General features: G+C 41.2%; 1 protein-coding gene across 10 annotated transcripts in view; it reads left to right on the top strand.

The window, feature by feature from the left end:
- LOC137369501 (transcription factor 4-like) overlaps nt 1–21,014 on the top strand; it is a 648,100-nt gene that overhangs the window by 150,090 nt on the left and 476,996 nt on the right. For all 10 annotated transcript variants that reach the window (XM_068030798.1, XM_068030777.1, XM_068030816.1 and 7 more), the window contains one exon: nt 20,098–20,159. In XM_068030798.1, the coding sequence (XP_067886899.1) occupies nt 20,098–20,159 (62 nt within the window). The remainder of the gene's footprint in view (nt 1–20,097; nt 20,160–21,014) is intronic.

Here is a 21,014-nt window from a genome sequence, read left to right as displayed (position 1 = left end):
TGCTATGTGTGAAAAGATGATCCTGGATCTATGACCCTCACTGCTGACTCAACAACATGGAAATACTCTCTCAATTTTGAAAATCTTTATTTCATTACATTTAATCTTCACTATTATAGTCAAAACTCTCCAATTTACAATGTTTTTTCATAATTCTAACATCTCATTCTGGTATTATTCTGATGAATTTTAGCTGTTCTATATCCATGACACTCATATCCATCCTGTAGTGGATTGCCCGGACCTGCATATTTGATCTTCAGGGCATCACTACAGGTCATTGACCTTCAGCTTTTTCTAACCCATGTGACACCTGACCTGCTGCTAGCCAAATGGATAAAAGCACCAAACATAAATATATATCAGTAATTTATTTGAAAGAAAACAATGAACAAACCGTGGGAAGGTCTCTGAACTCAGATGACTCATAAATAACTCGAGCTTTTGTTCTTGTACTTTGGCATAATCTGATATTCTCAGTGAGATTACTATCATGAGATCATAGTTGAATATTTGTTTAAAAAAAAAACTTCACTCCACTGCCCCCCTCTCCACCCCCCCCCCCCCCCCAAAAAATAGGGAGAATTGTATTCCGTTATATCTGAATCATACTTCAATTGCCTTCCTACAATCAGCTTCCCCATCAATTTTCTCTCTCTCTCTGCTGAAGGGACCTACCTTTGCTGGGCAAAACCATGGAAACTGGCCATTCTGTAGTGCCAGGCTCAAATAGCTAATCTTCATAGGTGAGTTTAGATGGCGAATATTGACAAATTGATGCTCTGCTTCTATAAATTTGAACATAAAATAGTACTCCATCAAGTTAGTGCCAGCTGTTTTGAAGAGTGATCCTGTTAGGCCTACTTTCCTGCTCTTTCCCCAGATCCCCTCAATGTTTGCCTCCAACATTTTGCCCAATTTCTTCCTGAAGACTACAGTTGAATCGGTATCCACCACCCTTTCAGGCATTGCATTCCAAACCTAACCACTCGTTGTGTAAAAAAAAAATTCCCCATGTTGCCTCTGGTTCTTATCCAATCACCTTAATCTGTGCCCACTAGTCATCGACTCTTCAGCCACTGGAATATAATTTCTCTTTATTTATTCTTTCAAAGCCAGTCATAATTTTAAATACCTCTATCAAATCTCCCCTTAGCCTTCTCTTTTCTAAGAACAACAACCCCAGCTTTGCCAGTCTATCCATGTAATTGTAACCCCTCATCTCTCAAACCTTTCTAGTAAACTCTTCTGCACCCTCTCAAAAGCCTTCACATTGTTCTTAAAGTGTGGTGCCCAGAATTGGACTCAATACTGAGCTGAGGCCAAACTCCAGTTTGTAGTGTTTTATATAGGTTTAGCATAACTTCCTGACTTTTGTACTGTATGCCTCTGTTTACAAAGCCCAAGATCCCATATGTATAAATAACTGCTTTGTTAGTCTGTTTTACCCCATCAAGGATTTGTGCACAAGGACTCCAAGGTGTCTCTCTACTTCCTACCAAAATGTATTACATCATACTTTTCTGCATTGAATTTCACCTGCCACGTATTTACCTATTACACCAGCCTTTCTGTATCCTCATGCAGTCTGTTACTATCTTTCTCATTGCTTACTTTGTTTCATGTCATCAACAAATTTTGAAATTGTGTCCTGTATCTGCATCTTCTTTGCCTTCTTTGGCCTCCTTATCTCGAGAGACAATGGGTAAGCGCCTGGAGGTGGTCAGTGGTGTGTGGAGCAGCGCCTGGAGTGGCTATAAAGGCCAATTCTAGAATGACAGACTCTTCCACAGGTGTTGCAGAAAAATTTGTTTGTCGGGGCTGTTACACAGTTGGCTCTCTCCTTGCACCTCTGTCTTTTTTCCTGCCAACTGCTAAGTCTCTTAGACTCGCCACACTTTAGCCCCGCCTTTATGGCTGCCCGCCAGCTCTGGCGAACGCTGGCAACTGACTCCCACGACTTGTGATCAATGTCACAGGACTTCATGTCGCGTTTGCAGACGTCTTTAAATCAGAGACATGGACGGCCGGTGGGTCTGATACCAGTGACGAGCTCGCTGTACAATGTGTCTTTGGGGATCCTGCCATCTTCCATGCGGCTCACATGGCCAAGCCATCTCAAGCGCCGTTGACTCAGTAGTGTGTATAAGCTGGGGATGTTGGCCGCCTCGAGGACTTCTGTGTTGGAGATACGGTCCTGCCACCTGATGCCAAGTATTCTCCGGAGGCAGCGAAGATGGAATGAATTGAGACGTCGCTCTTGGCTGACATACGTTGTCCAGGCCTCGCTGCCATAGAGCAAGGTACTGAGGACACAGGCTTGGTACACTCAGTCTTTTGTGTTCCGTGTCAGTGCGTCATTTTCCCACACTTTCTTGGCCAGTCTGGACATAGCAGTGGAAGCCTTTCCCATGCGCTTGTTGATTTCTGCATCTAGAGACAGGTTACTGGTGATAGTTGAGCCTAGGTAGGTGAACTCTTGAACCACTTCCAGAGCGTGGTCGCCAATATTGATGGATGGAGCATTTCTGACATCCTGCCCCATGATGTTCGTTTTCTTGAGGCTGATGGTTAGGCCAAATTCATTACAGGCAGCTGCAAACCTGTCGATGAGTATCTGCAGACACTCTTCAGTGTGAGATGTTAAAGCAGCATTGTCAGCAAAGAGGAGTTCCCTGATGAGGACTTTCCGTACTTTGGACTTCGATCTTCGACGGGCAAGGTTGAACAACCTGCCACCTGATCTTGTGTGGAGGAAAATTCCTTCTTCAGAAGACTTGGACGCATGTGAAAGCAGCAGGGAGAAGAAAATCCCAAAAAGTGTGGGTGCCCTGTTTCACGCCACTCACGATAGGAAAGGGGTCTGTTGAGCCACCATGTTGAATTGTGCCTTTCATATTGTCATGGAATGAGGTGATGATACTTAGTAGCTTTGTTGGACATCCAATCTTTTCTAGTAGTCTGAAGAGACCACGTCTGCTGACGAGGTCAAAGGCTTTGGTGAGATCAATGAAAGCAATGTAGAGGGGCATCTGTTGTTTGCGGCATTTCTCCTGTATCTGACGAAGGGAGAACAGCATGTCAACGGTCGATCTCTCTGCACGAAAGCCACACTGTGCCTTTCTGCATATCCAAGTCATTAATGTACATCAAAAACAGCAGTGGTTCTAGTACTTAGGGAACTCGATTGTATTCCGATCTCCGGTCCAAAAAACAGCCATTCCCCACAAGTCTCCATTTTCTAACCTTTAATCAATTTTGTATCCGTGCTGTGACTGCCATATTGTCCCAAGGACTTCAATTTTTCTAAGAAACCTGATGTGTGCTACTTTACCAAATGCCTTTTGAAAGTCCATAGGCACAATATCAACTGCACTGCCTTCATCCACCCTCTCTTACCTTAAAGAACTCTATCAATTCAGTCAAACATGATCTACCTTCAAGAAATCCGCATTGCCCCTTCTTCATTTGTCCACCCTCATCTAAGTGTCTACTAATTTCCTCCAAAATGATTGTTTTTAAAAGCTGCCCCACAATCAACAGTAAACTGACTAGCCTGTAATTGCCAGGTTTATCTTCCTTCCTTGAACAAGGGTGTAACATTTGCAATCCTGCAGTTCTTTGGCACCAAGCCTGTATCTAAGGAGGATTGGAAGACTGTGGCCAGAACCTCTGCAATTTGTACCCTTATTTCCCTCAGTAATCTAGGATGCATCCTGTCCAGACTGGGTGACTTATCGATTTTAATCAATGCCAGGCTTTCTAGGATCTCTTCATTTTTATCTCATCCAGTATCCTGGCTAATCACTTCATTTACCATAGTTTTGGCAAATTCCTCTTCCTTAGTAAACACCAATGCAAAGTACTCATTTCATACCTCAACCATGCCTTCTGCCTTCACCAATAGATCTCTGTTTTGGTCCCTAATGTGTGCCACCACTCGGCGCTGAAAACCCTTTTATGATTAATATACCTGTAGAGGACCTTTGGATTCCCTTTTATGTTACCTGCCATTTTATTATTCTTCTGTCTCTTTGGCCCTCTGATTCCCTTTTTCACTTCTCTCTGTACTTGCTGTATTCAGGCTGATTTCCCCCTTGTATTATCAAGTTGGCATCTGTCATATACCCCTTTTTTCTGCTTCATCCTATTCTCTAACTCCTTGTCATTCAGGAAGTTTTGGCTTTAGTTGCCCTCCCTTTCCCCCCTTGTGAGAACCAACTCTTTAAAGGTCACCCATTGCTCCATTACATTTCTGCCTGCCTGTTGTGACTTCTTCAATTTATCCAGGCAAGATCCCTCCACAATTCAACAAAATTAGCCCTCCTTCAGTTATGTAGTTTTATTCCAGAAAGCTCCTTTTCCTTCTCCATATCTGATTTAAACCGTACGATACCATGATCACTGTTTCTGGCTGTGGCATTCTCCACTTGACTTGCTTCATTCCCCAGGACTAGATCCAGAAATTCCTTCTTCCTCGGGCAGGAAAAATGCTGATCACGAAAATTCTCCTGAATGCACTTAAGAAATTCTTCTCCTTCTCGGTCCTTAACTCAATCACTGCCCCATTCAATATTGGGGTAGGTAAAGACTCCCATTATCAATAGGCTAGTTCTTGCACATCTCCAACTTCTTTGCAAATCTGCTCCTTCGTCTCCTTCCAACTATTTGGTGGCCTATAAAATACACAATGTAGTGTAATATAGCTCCTTTATTGTTACTTATCTAAAACCAAAGTGCTAAAGTGCTTCTGTCTTTGACCTCCAAGGGCATTCTCTCCTAGTATTGTAGTATTCTCTCCTAGTATTTCTAGTATTGTCATAACTGCAACCCCTCCCTTTTTTTCCTTCGCTGTCTTTCCTGAATACCTTTCCTGAATATTAAACATCCAGTCCTCTGCTTTTTTTGAGGCAGGTCTCAGTTATCACCACTGTATCTTATTTCCATGTGGCTATTTGTGCCTGCACCTCACGAACCTTATTAACCATACCGTGCATTTACACGTATGCATGCTTGCTCCAACTATGATCCTACCTAATTCTTTATTATTTCTAACTCTGTCTGTGCCAGTCCACTGCACAATATATTTCTACTTTTTAATACATCATCTTAATGCCTAAACCCCTGCCAAATTAATTTAAATATTCCCTACAGTATTACTTGACCTGCCCGCAAGGATATTGACCCCAGCTCTGTTCAAGGTGGACAGGTTGCACCTGATCATATTCCTCCTGCCTCAAAACTGGTCACAGTGTCTCAGGAATCTGAAACCTTCCCTCCTGCACCATGTCTCTAGTCTCACATTAACCTGTCACATCCTCCTACTTCTACATTCACTTAGTGTGTGGCACTAGGAGTAATCCAGAGATTGCTACCCTTTGAGGTCCTTTTTTTTTAAAACTTCCTTCCTAGTCCTTAAACTCTGACTGCAGGATCTCAGCCCTCTTCTTCCTTATGGTCAAGGACAAGGAAGGAAGTTTACCTTTGTCACAGTCACATAGGATGTCATTTGTGATTTTGAGAGTTGTTTCAGTACTGTGACAGGGGCAGAAACCTTATTGGAGGGATTCAGACATGGAGTTCTGGAAAAGATGGATACTGATTTGGAAAGCGACAACACACTCGAGGACTTTGGAGAGGAAAGGGAGGTTGACGATGTGACGGTAGTTTCTAAGGATGGTGGGGGTTAACAGGTTTTTGAGGAGAGATGTGATGATGGCAGGGTATAGGAGAGTGGGACAGAGAGCATACAGAGTACAGAAAAAAGACAACTTCTACCAGATACCATAACCTTAATACTACAGAAAATGCAGGGTGAAATTAAAGAAGCAAGAAGGCATAGAAAATATTAGCAAGTAAAACCCAAGGATGTTTTATAAATACATAATTGTACTCTAACTCTTTAAGGAAAGAGTAGGGCCAATTAGAGACCAAAAAGGTAACTTCTGTGTGGAGGCAGAAGGCCTGGGCAGGGTTTTTAATGAATAGTTTCCACAAAAGAGAGGGACAAAGTAGACATTGTAGTCGAGGAAGCAGAGTGTGAAATAGTGAATGGGATAAATATAGAGAGCAATGAGATATTTAAGTATTTAGCATCCTGGCAAGTGGATAAATCACCAGGCCAGGGTGAAATGTACCCCAGGCTGTTGATGAAATAGCAGAAGCTTTGGTCATTTTCTAATCCCCTCTGGCTAGAGGACTGCTAACATTGTATTGTTGTTTAAAAAGGGAGGAAGGGATAACCACTGTAATTACAGTCCAGTCAACCTAACCTTGGTGGTGGGTGTAAATTATTGGAAAAAAATTCTGTGGCACTGTGTACATCATCTAGAGAAGCACAGATGAATCGGGAATAGTCAGCATTGATTTGTTAAGGGAAGCTCTGGCTAACTTGATTTGAATTTTTTGAGGAGTTAAGCAGGAGGATTGAAGAGGGTATACATTTGATGTATCTATATGGAATTTAGCAAGGCTTTAGATAAAGTCCCACATGGTACATTGGTCAGAAAATTAAAAACTCATAGGATCCAAGGGAAAGTGGCAAGTTGGATCCAAAATTTGCTTAATGGTAAGAAGTAAAGGTTGTGGTTGACAAATGATTTTTTGACTGGAAGGCTGTTTCCAGTGGGATTCCACAGGGCTCAGTGATTTAGATTTAAATGTAGGGGGCATGATTAAGAAGTTTGCAGATGATGCAAAAATTGGCCATGTGTTTGATGGACTGCAGGGAAGTAGCAATGGATGGTCAGGTGGGCAGAAAAGTGGCAAATAGAATTCAATCTGGAGAAGTGTGTGGTAATGTGTTTAGGGAGGATAAACAAGGTAAGGGAATATACAATAATTGGTAGGATTCTGAGAAGTGCAGATGAACAGAGGGACCTTGGGGTCTCTGTCCAGATTGCTGACCATAGCAAGACCGGTCAGCAAGGTGATTAAGAATGAATATGGGATACTTTTTTATTGGCTGAAGCATAGAATTTAAGAGCAGGGAGGTTATGCTAGAACTGCATAAAACACGAGTTAGGCCACTGCTAATGTATTGTGCACAGTTCTCGTCACTACATTACAGGAAGGATGTGATCATACTAGAGATGGTGCAGGAGAGATTTATGAAGATGTTGCCAGGAATAGAGAATTTTAGCCATGGGGAAGCATTGAATTGGCTGGGTTGTTTTCCTTGGAATAGAGGAGACTGAGGAGAGATTTAATTGAGGTGCATAACATTGAGGGGCCAAGATAGTGGATAGGAAGGATCCATTTCCTAGCAGGGAGATCAATAACTGGGGGCATAGATTTAAAGTAATTAACGGAAGGATTAGGACAAGGGAGTTGATCATTTTATTTTTCACCCAGAGGGTGGTGGAATGGGGTCTTACTGCCTGAAAGGATGGTAGAGGCAATACCTCTCATATTTAATAAGAAAACACTTGGGTATACACTTGAGATGCTGTAACCTGGAGATATATGGGCCAGGAGCTAGGTGGTGGGATTGGACTGGATAGCTCATTTTGGCTGGGAAGAATGGCTTCCTTCTGGGCCATAAATTTTCTTATGTTTCTATATACCCAAAGAGGGAAAAACCATAGAATTATGTGTTTCTCATTTTTTCCTTTTTTTTTGTGTATTAATTTAGACTTGTTTTCATTACCTTGTATATGTTATTTTTCTGCCCATGCACTCATTTTGTAAGTTCTGGTGTATCTCCTAGTTTCATATAATCTGCAAAAGTTGTGTAATTTACTTTTAAGCTTCTGAATCAAAGTCATTAATAGAAAATAGCTACTGTTTGATTTCATTTTTCCACTATACCAACTCTGCCAACTTCCCATTAGAATCAAGTCATTTCTTTAATGATACTTGTGTCCTTGCATTAATCAAATTAATTTGCTCCACGGGCAATCTATTTTAACTGTTCATTATCCTCTGAAGAAAGAAATACTTACTGATATCCGTCCTATATTGTACTCCAGAACCCTGAATGTTTGTTCCCTTGTCATGCTCCTCTGGTACCCATGGAGCAGTACATCTTCATGAGAAGAGGGAAGAAAATTTGAGGGGGAGAAAAGGGGTGTGAGCAGATGCACTACTGCTGTGATTCTAGAGTTTAAGGAAAGTATCATGCTAAAGGGGAGGAAAAAATTTGAAAAGTAAAGGAGACCACAATCATTACAAAACAGACTTCCATAATTTTAAAAATTAGCACTCTTCCAGAGAATTGCATATTCAGTTCATGCTGTGAATTTATATTGAGGCAAGAGCAGGAGCGGTCCCAGCACAGATCCCTGGTACCCAATACAATAACTCCCCTTCCAGCATTATGACCCCAGCAAAAAGCAAATGACCTGTGGTGACATTTGCAGGCCTATGTGTACTTCTCATTAAATTTTGAATGGTTTTATAATCTCACAATCAGAATGAACCTTTTTCTTTGTATTGTTACCGGGACTAGTTTTGAGTATTTCACTGACAGAATTGCATTGTAGTTCTTTCACGGACATCATTTGTGTGAGAAACAGTGGTCTCTTTAAGAATGTCAGTCTTCATTGTGTTTTTGTTTGATTAACCTTGTACGTATAAATTGCTTATTTTGCTGGTTTTTAAGTACAGGTCTAGTCCTTAGCTTGTGACCATTCTATGTAACAACTTTAATTGTATTTTACATGAGTGTCAGAAATGGACACGATAGCTCTTCATCTAAATTATCCCTTATTGGACCTGGAAGTTCAGTACTCATCAGCACCATACAACAGCTTACCAGTTGTGTCTGTATTACAGCTTTATGTCAACCTTGTTAATATAATTATAATGGAACAAATAACCATGACTATCAACTTAACCCAATTAAATAACACTGACATACATCAGAGTACACAGTTTATGTAATGCATTTTCACCTTTTTACGCAGAAATGTTATAATGGAGACTTAACTGTACTGTCTATTTATTTGATTATATGAAATTTATATGAATTGAGTTTCTTTGGGAGCAAGCTTGGTTCTTCCTATAGATTGTGTCAGATAGGATTACATTACAATAGTTCTAACAGTTTATAATTCATTGGATATGTGCTAATTTTTAAAAGTACAGCTGTGTTTTGTATTATGTGATTACTTTTCAGTTTATTCTTTTGAATGTGTCTTCCTTTTTCATGCCTGCCGTTCCTTGTACTCTGGAATCACCAGGGCAGTGCATCTTTACTTTCCCCTTCCCAACAGACCTATTCACTTGCAGAATGTTTTTTTTTACCCTTGCTACTCCTTTCCTCTCATGAAGGTGTAGCATTTAATGCAGTCCAGTCACCTCGTATCTCATCCAAGTATCTTGAGTTGTGAGCCTGGAGAGCAAGTGTCAGACTATCTGATCATGAAAGAAAAGAGACGTCGCTATTCAGCTTCATTTTTGTCCTGACAGCCTTTTACCACAGGAGTTGCCCGAGAGTGAGAAGGAGTGAGGATGCTGTTGATTTTTCTCCTGCACACCCTCCTTTATATATTGAAAAAAAACTAGAGGCAGTGTGCTGTTAAAAATCAATATCAGTATTAAGCTTTATGTACTTGATATTGTATATTGATTAAATTGGAAGTTTAGGCTACAAATCCCAGTATCAGTTTCTCTCTGGGTGGTTAGGACCTTTCAGAGGTTTGATTTTCCAAACTATCAGAAGGCAGGTTTGTAAGACCAGGTCTTGTGTTCGAGCTTCTGCAAAAATTTGCCGTGATCTTGCTTAAGTTAATTTGAACTGAAATTAGTGTGGAGTATTTACATTTGTATGAAATTCGACACTGTGCAATTTCACCACATTCATTAGTCTATTTACTTTAAAATGGGTTAATGAATGCACAGAGGAATTTCAAACAAACATTGCAAATGTTGCCGAGAGTAATATCAATTCTTTAGTTGCAGCAATTTGTCACTGCATCATTCGTTGACAGCATAACTGAAATTTAGAATTATGACAAAGTGTAGGCACTTTTTTAAATATTTAAATTCTTCTAATTTAATGGAATTGATGTGGCCTTAGTACAGCTGGAACTGTTTTAAACTTTTAAATCTGTTCATCTTAAGGTTAAGGGTAGTTATCATTTATCCTTATATGTTGGTTTTTATCCAGAAAATTGAAAAGGTTATTTTATTGTGTCAACACATTTTATGCCATAAGAGACTGCAACTGTTTCCATTACATATACAAATTCAAATAAACAAGAAATATTGTTATGCTGGATCTACTCTGACTACATAATTGTGAAAGTTTACAAGCATCCCCATTTTAATTTTATTTTTCAGCCCTGCTAAGAATCGCATGTTATAACTCTGCCAATTTCACATTTTTTTTTTATTTTCATGAGTAAACTTGCGTGAGGTACATTAGGTTTTTCTTCAGTTTGCGACATGTGATGTCTTTCACTCTTTATGCTGTCTAATAGCGCAGTCAGTAACATTAACGATTTTTGTTGTTCTGGTGAATACCTTTACTGATGTGGTTCATACAACCAAGCTCAGACCCAATACATAGGACCTTCTGATAAGTGTTCGTGCTGGAGTCTTTTAGCTTTGCAATTGCTAGTGCTTATTATCCGAGGCATTCCATGAACTTCCTATTCAAGCATTTCACTGCTTCTTAATAGGAATCTTGCCGTGAAACACCATCTTGTGATATCAAGTGAGCAGCCATTAGTTGGAAAGTAATTAGCTGACTTATGATCAAAATTTATTGGGTCACTTTTGGTCCATATGAAGACCAAGAATGCTTGCCCAGATCAAGTGAACTTGCAATGAAAAATATTGAGTACATCTAATTTATGACGTCATCCCAGCCAGTTATGGTTGCAAATCATCAGCAAGTTGACAAAAAATTCTTCTTAGATTTAAGAAAATAGGGATGCGAAAAGTCCATTAAGCTCATCAAGCCTGCACCTATCAATAGTTCATGGCCCAGAAATAACATATAGCTATTGGATTGGAGACTCATATGGGAGTCAAATAGGATCCTGAGTTTAGGAGCAGTCTGATTCACCTGCAACATTGGCCAGGGAGAGGAATCCAGTTGTTGACCAGGATGTGGAGTTCCTGCTCGGTGTCGAAGACCATGGCTTTGATCTTCCCAATGTTAAAGTGGAGGAAATTGTAATTCATTCAAGATGGGATGTCAGACAAGTAGTCTGAGTGGTCAAGGGAGTTGTTGGAGATGTAGAACTGAGTGTCGTCATTGTACATGCGGAATTTGATGTGTTTTCAGAGGTTGGTGCCAAGGGGCAGGATATAGATGAGAAATAAAGACAGGCCAAGGATAGGTCCTTGGGAGACTCCAGAGGTAATGGTGCAGAAGCATGGAGAGAAGGAGATTTTCTGGCAACGTCTGGATAGCTAAGAGCAGAACCGGTTGTAGGCAGTCCCACTTAGGTAGACAATGGAGGAGAGATGTGGGGAGACATGATGTGGTCAACCATTTCAAAGGCTGCAGGCAGATAGAGGAGGATAAGGAGGGTAGTTACAGTTTGTGACTTTAAGGCTGTTTCAGCACTCTAAAAAGGGTAGAAACTTGATTGGAGAGGTTCAGAGATGGAGTTGTGGGAAAGATGGGCACGGATTTGAGAGATTACAAAACTTTATGGATGGGGCAATAGTTTGCAAGGGCAGGGGTCTGTCAAAGGTGCAATGTGAGGAGTAGGTGATGACAAGGACATAAATTTTAACAATTAGGAATTCTGGAATAGGAAGGAAAGTTAAAAAGATATTAATTGAATAAAATATCAAGGTAAATAGTTGAGATAAAATCGCATGCACTTTTGAAGAGAGAAGTAATTTGAGAAATTGGATGGCAGTAAACCTTTCTGGCTTTTTGGGCCTATGGCCTTGAACTGTTCCTGAAAGCTTGTAGATTCTTGAATCCCCCATTTTATATTTATATATTTAAAAGCAAGGAAAATCATGATAGACTACAAAACAAAAGACTAGGAATAATGGTAAATCGGCAGAAAGACTGATTCTTTGATATTTAAATATTAAATCCAGTACACTTTTATTACCACTTTACAGCATTCCTCATTGAAGCAACATGGAGCAAAACAAATTTAACCCCCCTCCTGTAACCTCCCCCAGTTCAGGTTAACTGTATTATTCTATATTCTCTTTTTGATCTGATTCATTTGATCAAATGAAGGTATCTCAGATGTAGCCTCTGGCAGCGTGTACCAGGCATATTTAGTGAGTGAGAGTGTAAACTTGACCTGACATTGGGGAAGAACAATTTTCACAAATCTAACATCAACAGTGTGGTTGGCATAATTATATGCACCCTAAATTTGCAACCAAGGATAAAACAAAATCTGGCAGAAGTGTCCAAGTTTAAAACAGTAGTTCTACCTGTTTTTCTGATTTTGTTTTACATCAGTTTACAGTAACTGAAAATGTTGCTAGTCATAATTGAATAAATGTAGCTCAATATAAAACACCTTTGAATTCTTTTGAGAAAATAAAAACATGAATTTTGGAAGTATACAGCAGGGCAGCATCTGAATTAGCAATAAAAGCAAAATATTGCAGATGCTGGAAATCTGAAATAAAAACAAAAAAGTGCTGGAAATACTCAGCAGGTCTGGCAGTATCTGTGGAGAGAGAAGCAGAGTTAACGCTTCAGGTCAGTGACTTTTCATCAGAACTGATAGAGGGAAGGTCATTGAAGAAGCATCTGAAGATGGTTGGGCCGAGGATGCTGTCCTGAGGGACTCTTGCAACAATGTCCTCCAGTGACCACAACTATATGCTGGGCATGACTCCAGCCGAGTGTTTCTCCACTAATCCCTTTTGACTTCAGTTTTGCTAGGACATCTTGGTGCAGTGCTTGGTCAAATGCTGCCTTGATGTCCAGGTCAGTCACTCTCACCTCACCTCCCCTCTGGAATTCAACTGTTGCTGGTGCACTCATCCTTTTCTTGGCGTCATGGGAAGTGAATCTACTTGGCTGAAGACAGACATCTGTGATGGTGGGGACCTCGAGAGGAGCTGCAAAGGGTGATCCACTTGGCACTTGTGGCTGTGGTTGATTATGAACAGTTCAGCCATTTCCTTAGCACTGTGACTGAGCAGTGGATTCATGGATGCCTCTTGAATAATTTTGTGACACATTGGAACCTTCCCCTCTGGTTAGTTAATAGAAATTGGCAAATAATTACAAGTCCTGAATTTTGAAATAAATAACTGTGTTACAGGCATGGTCTTGATGGGTCAAATGGCCTCCTTCTGTGCTGTAAAAAATGATTCTGACTCTATAAAACGATGAATTACTTTGAAACATTGATAGACAGTCATGAAAGCTATTGGTGCACAGCAAGATACCATAAAACAGCAACAACATAAATGAACTTATTCATGTTATTAGTTGAGAAAATAAAGTTGGCCATGACAACAAAGGAAGATTCTGCCCGTTGCAAATAACTTCACCCCGAACCGTAAGAGCAGGCAGTTTGAACTTTTATTTAACGACAGAATCAAAGCATCTTATAAATGTTTTATTAACACATTAAGAGTAAGAGGATAACTAAGAGAGTAGGGCCCAGAAAAGACCAAAAAGGGAACCTATGAGTAGGGGCGTAAGATGTTGGTATGGTTCTCGATGAATACTTTGTGCCTGTCTTCACAAAAGAGGGAGGTGATGCAGATATTGTAGTTGAGGATGTGTGTGAAGTATTGGTTGTGATAAACATAGGGAGAGAGGAAGTATTAATGGGATCATCATCCTTGAAAGTTGATAAATCACCAGGGCCGGATGAAATGTACCCCAGGCTGTTAAAAGAAGCCAGATAGGAAAGAGTGGAAGATTTCACTGGATACAGGTGTGGTGCTGGAGCATTGGAGAACTGCTAACGTTGTACCTCTGTTTAAAAAGGGAGTAAGGGATAGACTGAATAATTACAGGCCAGTCAGTCTAACCTCAGTAGTGGGGAAATTATTGGAATCTATTCTGAGAGACAGGATAAACTGTCACTTAGAAAGGCACAGGGTTAATCAAGGGTAGTCAGCATGGATTTGATGAGGGAAGATCTGGTTTGACCAACTTGATCAAATTTGTTGAAGAAGTAGCAAGGAAGATAGATGAGGGTAGTGCAGTTGATGTGGTCTACATGGAATTTAGCAAGGCTTTTGACGATCCCATATGGCAGACTGGTTAAAAAATAAAATCCCACGGGATCCAGGGAAATGCAGCAAGGTGGATACAAAATTGGCTCAGTGGCAGGAAACAAAGGGTAATTGTTGACGGGTGTTTTTGCGATTGGAGGGATGTTTCCAGTGCGGTTCCGCAGGGCTCAGTACTGGGTCCCCCTGCTTTTTGTGGTATAAACGATTTGGACGTATATGTAGGGGATATGATCAAGAAGTTTTCAGATGACACAAAGATTGGCCGTGTGGTAGATAGCGAGCAGGATAGCTGTAGGCTGCAGGAAGATATTGATGGTCTGGACAGATGGGCAGAAAGTGGCAAATGGAATTCAACCCAGAGAAGTGTGAGGTGATACATTTGGAGAGGTCAATCAAGACAAAGGAATACACGATTAATGGGAAAATACTGAAGTGTAGAGGAAGTGAGACACCTTGGAATAAATGTTCACAGATCCCTGAAGGTAGCAGAACAGGTCAATAAGGTGGTTAAGCAGGCATATGGAATCCCTTCCTTTATTAGTCGAGACATAGAATATAAGAGCAGGGAGGTTATGCTGGAACTGTATAATTCATTGGTTAGGCCACAACTTGAGTACTGTGTACTGTTCTGGTCACCTCATTACAGAAAGGATGTAATTGCACTAGAGAGGGTACAGAGGAGATTTACGAGGATGTTGCTGGGACTTGAAAAATGCAGCTATGAGGAAAGATTGGATAGGCTGGGGTTGTTCTCCTTGGAACAGAGAAGGCTGAGGGGAGATCTGATTGAAATGTACAGAGGGGTCAGTGACTCTGGGGCATAGATTTAAAGTGATTGGTAGAAAGATGATTAGAGGAGAGATGAGGAAATACTTTCACCCAGAAAGGGTGGTGATGGTCTGGAACTCACTGCCTAAAAGGGTAGTTGGGGCAGAAACCCTCAAGTCATTCAAAAGGAATCTGGATATGCATCTCAAGTGCCGTAATCTGCAGGGCCTTGGACCAAATGCTGGAAGGTGGGATTAGAATTGGTGGATCGTTTTTCGGCTGGTGCAGACACGATGGGCCAAGTGGCCTCTTTCTGTGCCTTAAACTTTTCTATGATTCTATTTCTTGACAATGCACCACTCCCTCTGTACTGTACTGCAGTGGAATGTCAACTTAGATTATGACCTCAAGCTCCCGGCATTCGATTCAAACTCGTGATTCTGAGGTAGCTAAACTAAACTTGTACACATGCATCCTGCTTGCTTGTAAGAATGAACAAATGTACATTAATATAGCACTTCGCATATGTGTAAGACATCCCAAAGTACCTCTGAGCCAATGAATAGCTTTTGAAGTGTATTTACTGTTGCATTACAGTACATTATTGTGGCAACCAACTTATGCATAGCAAATAAAAACAAAAAGTGCTGGAAATACTCAGCAGGCGTGGCAGCATCTGTGGAGAGAGCAACAGAATTAATGTTCAGGTCAGTGACCTTTCATCAGAACTGGTAAAGGTTAGAAATGTAATAGTTTTTAAGCAAATAAAGTGGGGGTAGGGCAAAAGAGAACAAAAGGGAAGGTGTTGATAGGACAGAGGGTCACAGAATAATTGACCAGGAGGGCAAAGAGTGTGTTAATGGTGTAGTGAAAGACAAAGCGTTAGTGCAGAGAGGGTGGTAAATGACAGAATAATGAAAACCCTAGCCAAAAGCACAAACATGAAAAAAAACTCTGGGCAGGCACATGGTGAAAAAAATTGAATCATGAAACAAACTAAAATAAAATTTTAAAAAAAGAAACTGAAAATAAAAAAAGGGCACAGTCATGTTCTGAAATTATTGAACTCAATGTTCAGTCTGGTAGGTTGTAATGTGCCTAATCAGTAAATGAGGTGCTGGTCCTCAAACTGGCTTTGATGTTCACTGGAACACTGCAGCAAACCCAGGACAGAGATGTGGGCATGAGAGCAGGGGGGTGTGTTGAAATGGCAAGCGACAGGAAGCTCGGTGTCTTGTTTTTGGACTGAGCGGAGCTGTTCCGCAAAGCGGTCAACCAATCTGTTTTTGGTCTCTCCAGTGTTGAGGAGACTGCATTATGAGCAGCAAATACAGCATACTAAATTGAAAGAAGTACAAGTAACTTGCTGCTTCAACTGAAAGGAGTGTTTGGGGCCTTGGATAGTGAGGAGAGAGGAGGTAAAAGGGCAGGTATTACACCTGCGATTTCATAGGAATGTGCTGTGGGAAGGCGACGAGGTGTCGGGGGTAATGGAGGAGTGGACCAGGGTGTCGTGGAGGGAACGATCCCTTCGGAATGCCGAGGGGAGGGGATGCATTTGGTAGTGGCATCACGCTGGAGATGGCAGAATATGATCCTTTGGATGTGGAGGCTGGTGGGGTGGAAAGTGAGGACAAGAGGAACCCTGTCGTGGTTCTGGAAGGGAGGGGAAGAGGGGTGGGCACAGGTGCGGGAAAGGGCCCTGTCAACCACAGTGGGGGGGATCCTCGGTTGAGGATAAAGGTTGACATATCAGAGGTGCTGTTGTGGAAGGCTGCATCATCAGAGCAGATGCATTGGAGATGGAGAAACTGTGAGACTGTATTGGAGTCCTTACAGGAGGCAGGGTGTGAAGAAGTGTAGTCGAGGTAGCTGTGGGAGTTGGTGGGATTATAATGAATATTAGTGGACAGCCTATCCCCAGAGATGGAGACAGAGAAGCCGAGGAAGGGAAGGTAAGTGTCAGAGATGGACCATGTAAAGATGAGAGAAGGGTGGAAATTGGAAGCAAAGTTGATCGTTTTCCAGCTCGGGGCGGGAGTAGAAAACGGCACCGATACATTCATTAATGTACCGGAAAAAGAGTTGGGGGAGGGGTCCTGAGTGGGACTGGAACAAGGAACGTTTGACATATCCCACAAAAAGACAGGCATAACCCGGACCCATGCGGGTACCCATAGCAACACCTTTTACTTGAAGGAAGTGAGTGCAGTTGAAGTTGTTCAATGTGAGAACTGGTTCAGCCAGGCGGCGGAGGGTGGTGGTGGATGGGGACTGGTTGGGTCTCTGTTCAAGGAAGAAGCGGAGAGCCCTCAAACCGTTCTGGTGGGGTATGGAGGTGTAGAGAGATTGGACGTCCATAGTGAAGAGGAGGCGGTTAGGGCTAGGAAACTGGAAATTGTCAAAATGACATAGAGCGTCAGAGTTACAGATGTAGGTGGGAAGAGACTGGACCAGGGGAGAAAAGATAAAGTCAAGATAAGAAATAAGTTCAGCGGGGCAGGAACAGGCTGAAACGATGGGTCTGCCAGGAGAGTCCTGTTGTAGATATTAGGAAGGAGGTAGAAGTTGGCTCTCCGGGGTTGCAAACCTGAGGTTGGAAGCTGCAGAGGGAAGATCTCCAAACATTATTAACTTTGCTTCCAATTTCCATCCTTCTCTCTCCTTTACATGGTCCATCTCCGACACTTCCCTTCCCTTCCCTTCCTCGACTTCTTTGTCTCCATCTCTGGGGAGGGGAAGATGCTTTTGGTGGTGACCCTCTGTCCTATCAACACCTTCCCTTTTGTTCTCTTTTGTCCCTCCCCCACTTTATTTGCTTCAACCTATTACATTTATAACCGTTGCCAGTTCTGGTGAAAGGTCACTGACTTCAAATGTTCGCTGTGTTGCTCTCTCCACAGATGCTGCCAGACCTGCTGAGTATATCCAGCGCTTTTTTTTTCAGATTTCCAGCATCTGCAGTATTTTGCTTTTATTTATGCATAGCAAAGTCTAACGAGCAGCAGTGAAATAAATGACCAGTTAATCTGTTTCAGTAGGCGTTGGTTGAGAGATAAATTGTAGCCGGAACACCATAAGAAATCCACAGCTCTCCTTTGAAGAGTGCCGTGCAATCTTTTTTGTCTGCCTTGAACAGGCAGACAGGGCCTCATTTTTAAAACCCATCCAAAATATGGTACCCCGCATTACAACAGTTACTGAAGTGTCAACCTAGATTATGTTCTCAAGTGCTGGAGTAGTGCTTCATAGTCATTTACGGCACAGAAGGAGGCCATTTGGCCCATCAAGTCCATGCCTGCTTCAATCTACTACCTTTTGACTCGAGCAAGAATGCTATCACTGAGCTAATCTGATGCTGTATGGTACAGCAATACCCCAAAAACTATTCATTTATATTTCCTCTGCAATAGTATGTATCATAAATTGAACAATTGAAATATGACTGAGAGGGAATGACTGGAGTGTTCCTGTGAAATGATGTAGACATTGCAGTATTTTGGCAGGAGCCACTTTACAAAGAACATGCCTGTCCTCTTGCCCTACCATCCCATTACTTTTGTACATTTTCTGTTTTTCTGTCCTGTGCTGCCTCTTTAAAAGAGCTATCCAATTTGTCCCTCTGCCCTGTTATTTCCCCATAGCCTTGCAAAATTTTCCTTTTCAAGTATATCTTCAACTCCTGCTGGGGTATAGTTCCATGGATGCTGGCAGTCCTCCATATCATGCCCAGATCACTGCAGTGAGTATCAATTACAGATCACATCACAGCCTCGTCTGATCCGGTCCTTACCTGACATCTATGCAAATACTTCCCAGAGGGCAATATTGGAATTCTTTGCTATCTGCTCTGAGTCATGAGATTGTAAATTCAAGAACTCCTATGGACACCACTACATAGTCTAGACTGACAGTTCAGTATCTAGTGAAGGACTGCTGCATTGTTAGAGGTGCCATCTTTTGGATGAGGTAATAAACCTGATTAGGTGAACATAAAAGTGCCCATGACATTATCAAAGGAACAGGAAGTTTCTGTTATCCTGGTCAATATTATACTCTCAACTAACACCATAAAATATGGAAAGAAAAAGTGAACCATTGTGATGCTGGAAATCCAAAACAAAATCTGGAAACGCAGGAAAAGATCTATGGAGAGCAGAAAGATTATTTCTTGAAAAGTAATCCTTTGGCTGAGTGTTGTGTGATATCTTGTGGATGATAACATACTTTATAAATGTAAGATTTTTCTAGTCCGTGCTAGTTTACTGTTCTATTATTGTTGACAAAGATTGCTGTGATTTTCCTGTGATAATTTGTGAGCGACTTTTTTTTTTCCGCCCTCCCCACTGCCACCCCCCCCACTGCAATCTCAGTTTTAAAATGCCATACCCATGTGATGTGTCCCCCTTGTCTTGAGTTTAATAAATGTTAATCGACTGGACATTATTTAATTTTATTACAAAAATTATTCACTGCTCTGGTGTGATTTGTTTGTACTCTGAATCTTTTTTTACCTACCCTTTTGTCATTCATTTTCTCTGTCAATGTTTTTCCTCTCCTCTTTTTTTTTGCTGGTTTATGGTTTTATGGCTGTGAATGGCTTTGGTATCTTTGCCAAGTGGTCATTATTCATGTGAGCTTTTACAGGATTGGTAGGTTATTCAGCCATAGGTGGAGGTGGTATCACTGCTGAGTTTGAACCTGTTCTCATTTATAGTTCACACATGTACTTTGAACAGAGGCCATTTGATACTTGACAGACTTTCCTCTCTGCAGCCCTGGACCATGAGAGCAAAGTTCAGTGCCTCACAAATGACCTCAGGTGACTGACCAGCCATGGATCAAGCCTGGGATTTGTGTGGCTCAGCTACTTACTTTTCAGCAGCATCCCTTCTTGGTGGTGATTAGTTTGAAAACATTCAGAGTACAGAACAAAATGTTTTGCCAACACTTAAAAATGTTTTAAATTTAAAGGCATGCATTAAGGAGTATCTGGATTATTTGAAGAGTGAAGCAGAGTTCTAAAATAATCATTGGCCGTAAACTTTTCAGAAACTCACCTTTTCCATTCACTAATGTCTGAACAATAAAATGGGACATTCATTAATGCTTATGGGAAGAAAGCTTTTGGGACATCTCTACATTCAGCGCATCCCAGGAAGCTGATTGACACAATGTTTTTCTTGCATTTAGGTCTGGAAGACCGAACGAACTCTGGATCCTGGGGAGCTGGGGACCAGCCTAGTCCATCCAGGGTAAGACACAGTATACTGGTAATTACAGAACTGAAATTCAATTTATATGGATACTTACTGCTATTAATTTTATTTAGACGAACCTTTATGGAGGTTGCAATATAAAATTCCGATATTTATAAATACAGATCGGGTTATTGCAAATCTGTTGATATTGTTTTGAATTTAGTGTTTGTTTTAGCATACCACTATTGTCCCTAAGCGTGTAATACATATTACTACTAATAAACTTGAGGGAAAATTGCATATAAGCCCATCTGCTTTAATATTGGGCAGTGACGTTCTACTTGAGCTTAACTGTAGATCTCGAATTTCTCATCACTATTTCATGCTATTCTGCAGCTCAATGCTTTCTTGTAATTCAAGTTGGAGGACAAATTTATAATTGCTGGGTGCTTTCTGTGGTTCAATAAGAACATACGAATTAGGAGCATGCGTAGGCCATTCAATCTGTCAAGCGTGCTCCGCCATTTGATAAGATCATGGCTGGGTCGGATTGTGGCCTCAAATCTACTTTCCTGTCTACTCCTATAACCTTTGACTCCCTTAAAAATATTCAATGATCTAGCCTCTACTGCTCTCTGAGGAAGAGAATTCCACAGCCTAACAACTCTCAGAGAAAAAATTTCTCCTCGTCTCCGTCTTAAATGGGAGACCCCTTATTTTTAAACTGTGTCCCATGGTTCTAGTCTCTCTCATAAGGGGAAACGTCCTCTCAGCATCCATCCTGTCAAGTTCCCTCAAGATTTTATATGTTTCAATAATATATCAATAGATATAGCTTCCTCATGGTCACCATAATGTTCTTAAAATCCTAGTGACAATATGTTACAACAACAGCTTCCATTTACATAG

Source organism: Heterodontus francisci, chromosome 1 (genome assembly GCF_036365525.1).
Source record: "Heterodontus francisci isolate sHetFra1 chromosome 1, sHetFra1.hap1, whole genome shotgun sequence".
In the NCBI taxonomy this organism is placed as follows: domain Eukaryota; kingdom Metazoa; phylum Chordata; class Chondrichthyes; order Heterodontiformes; family Heterodontidae; genus Heterodontus; species Heterodontus francisci.
Note: the sequence above shows the minus strand (reverse complement) of the source record. Positions and strands in the feature narration are given on the sequence as shown.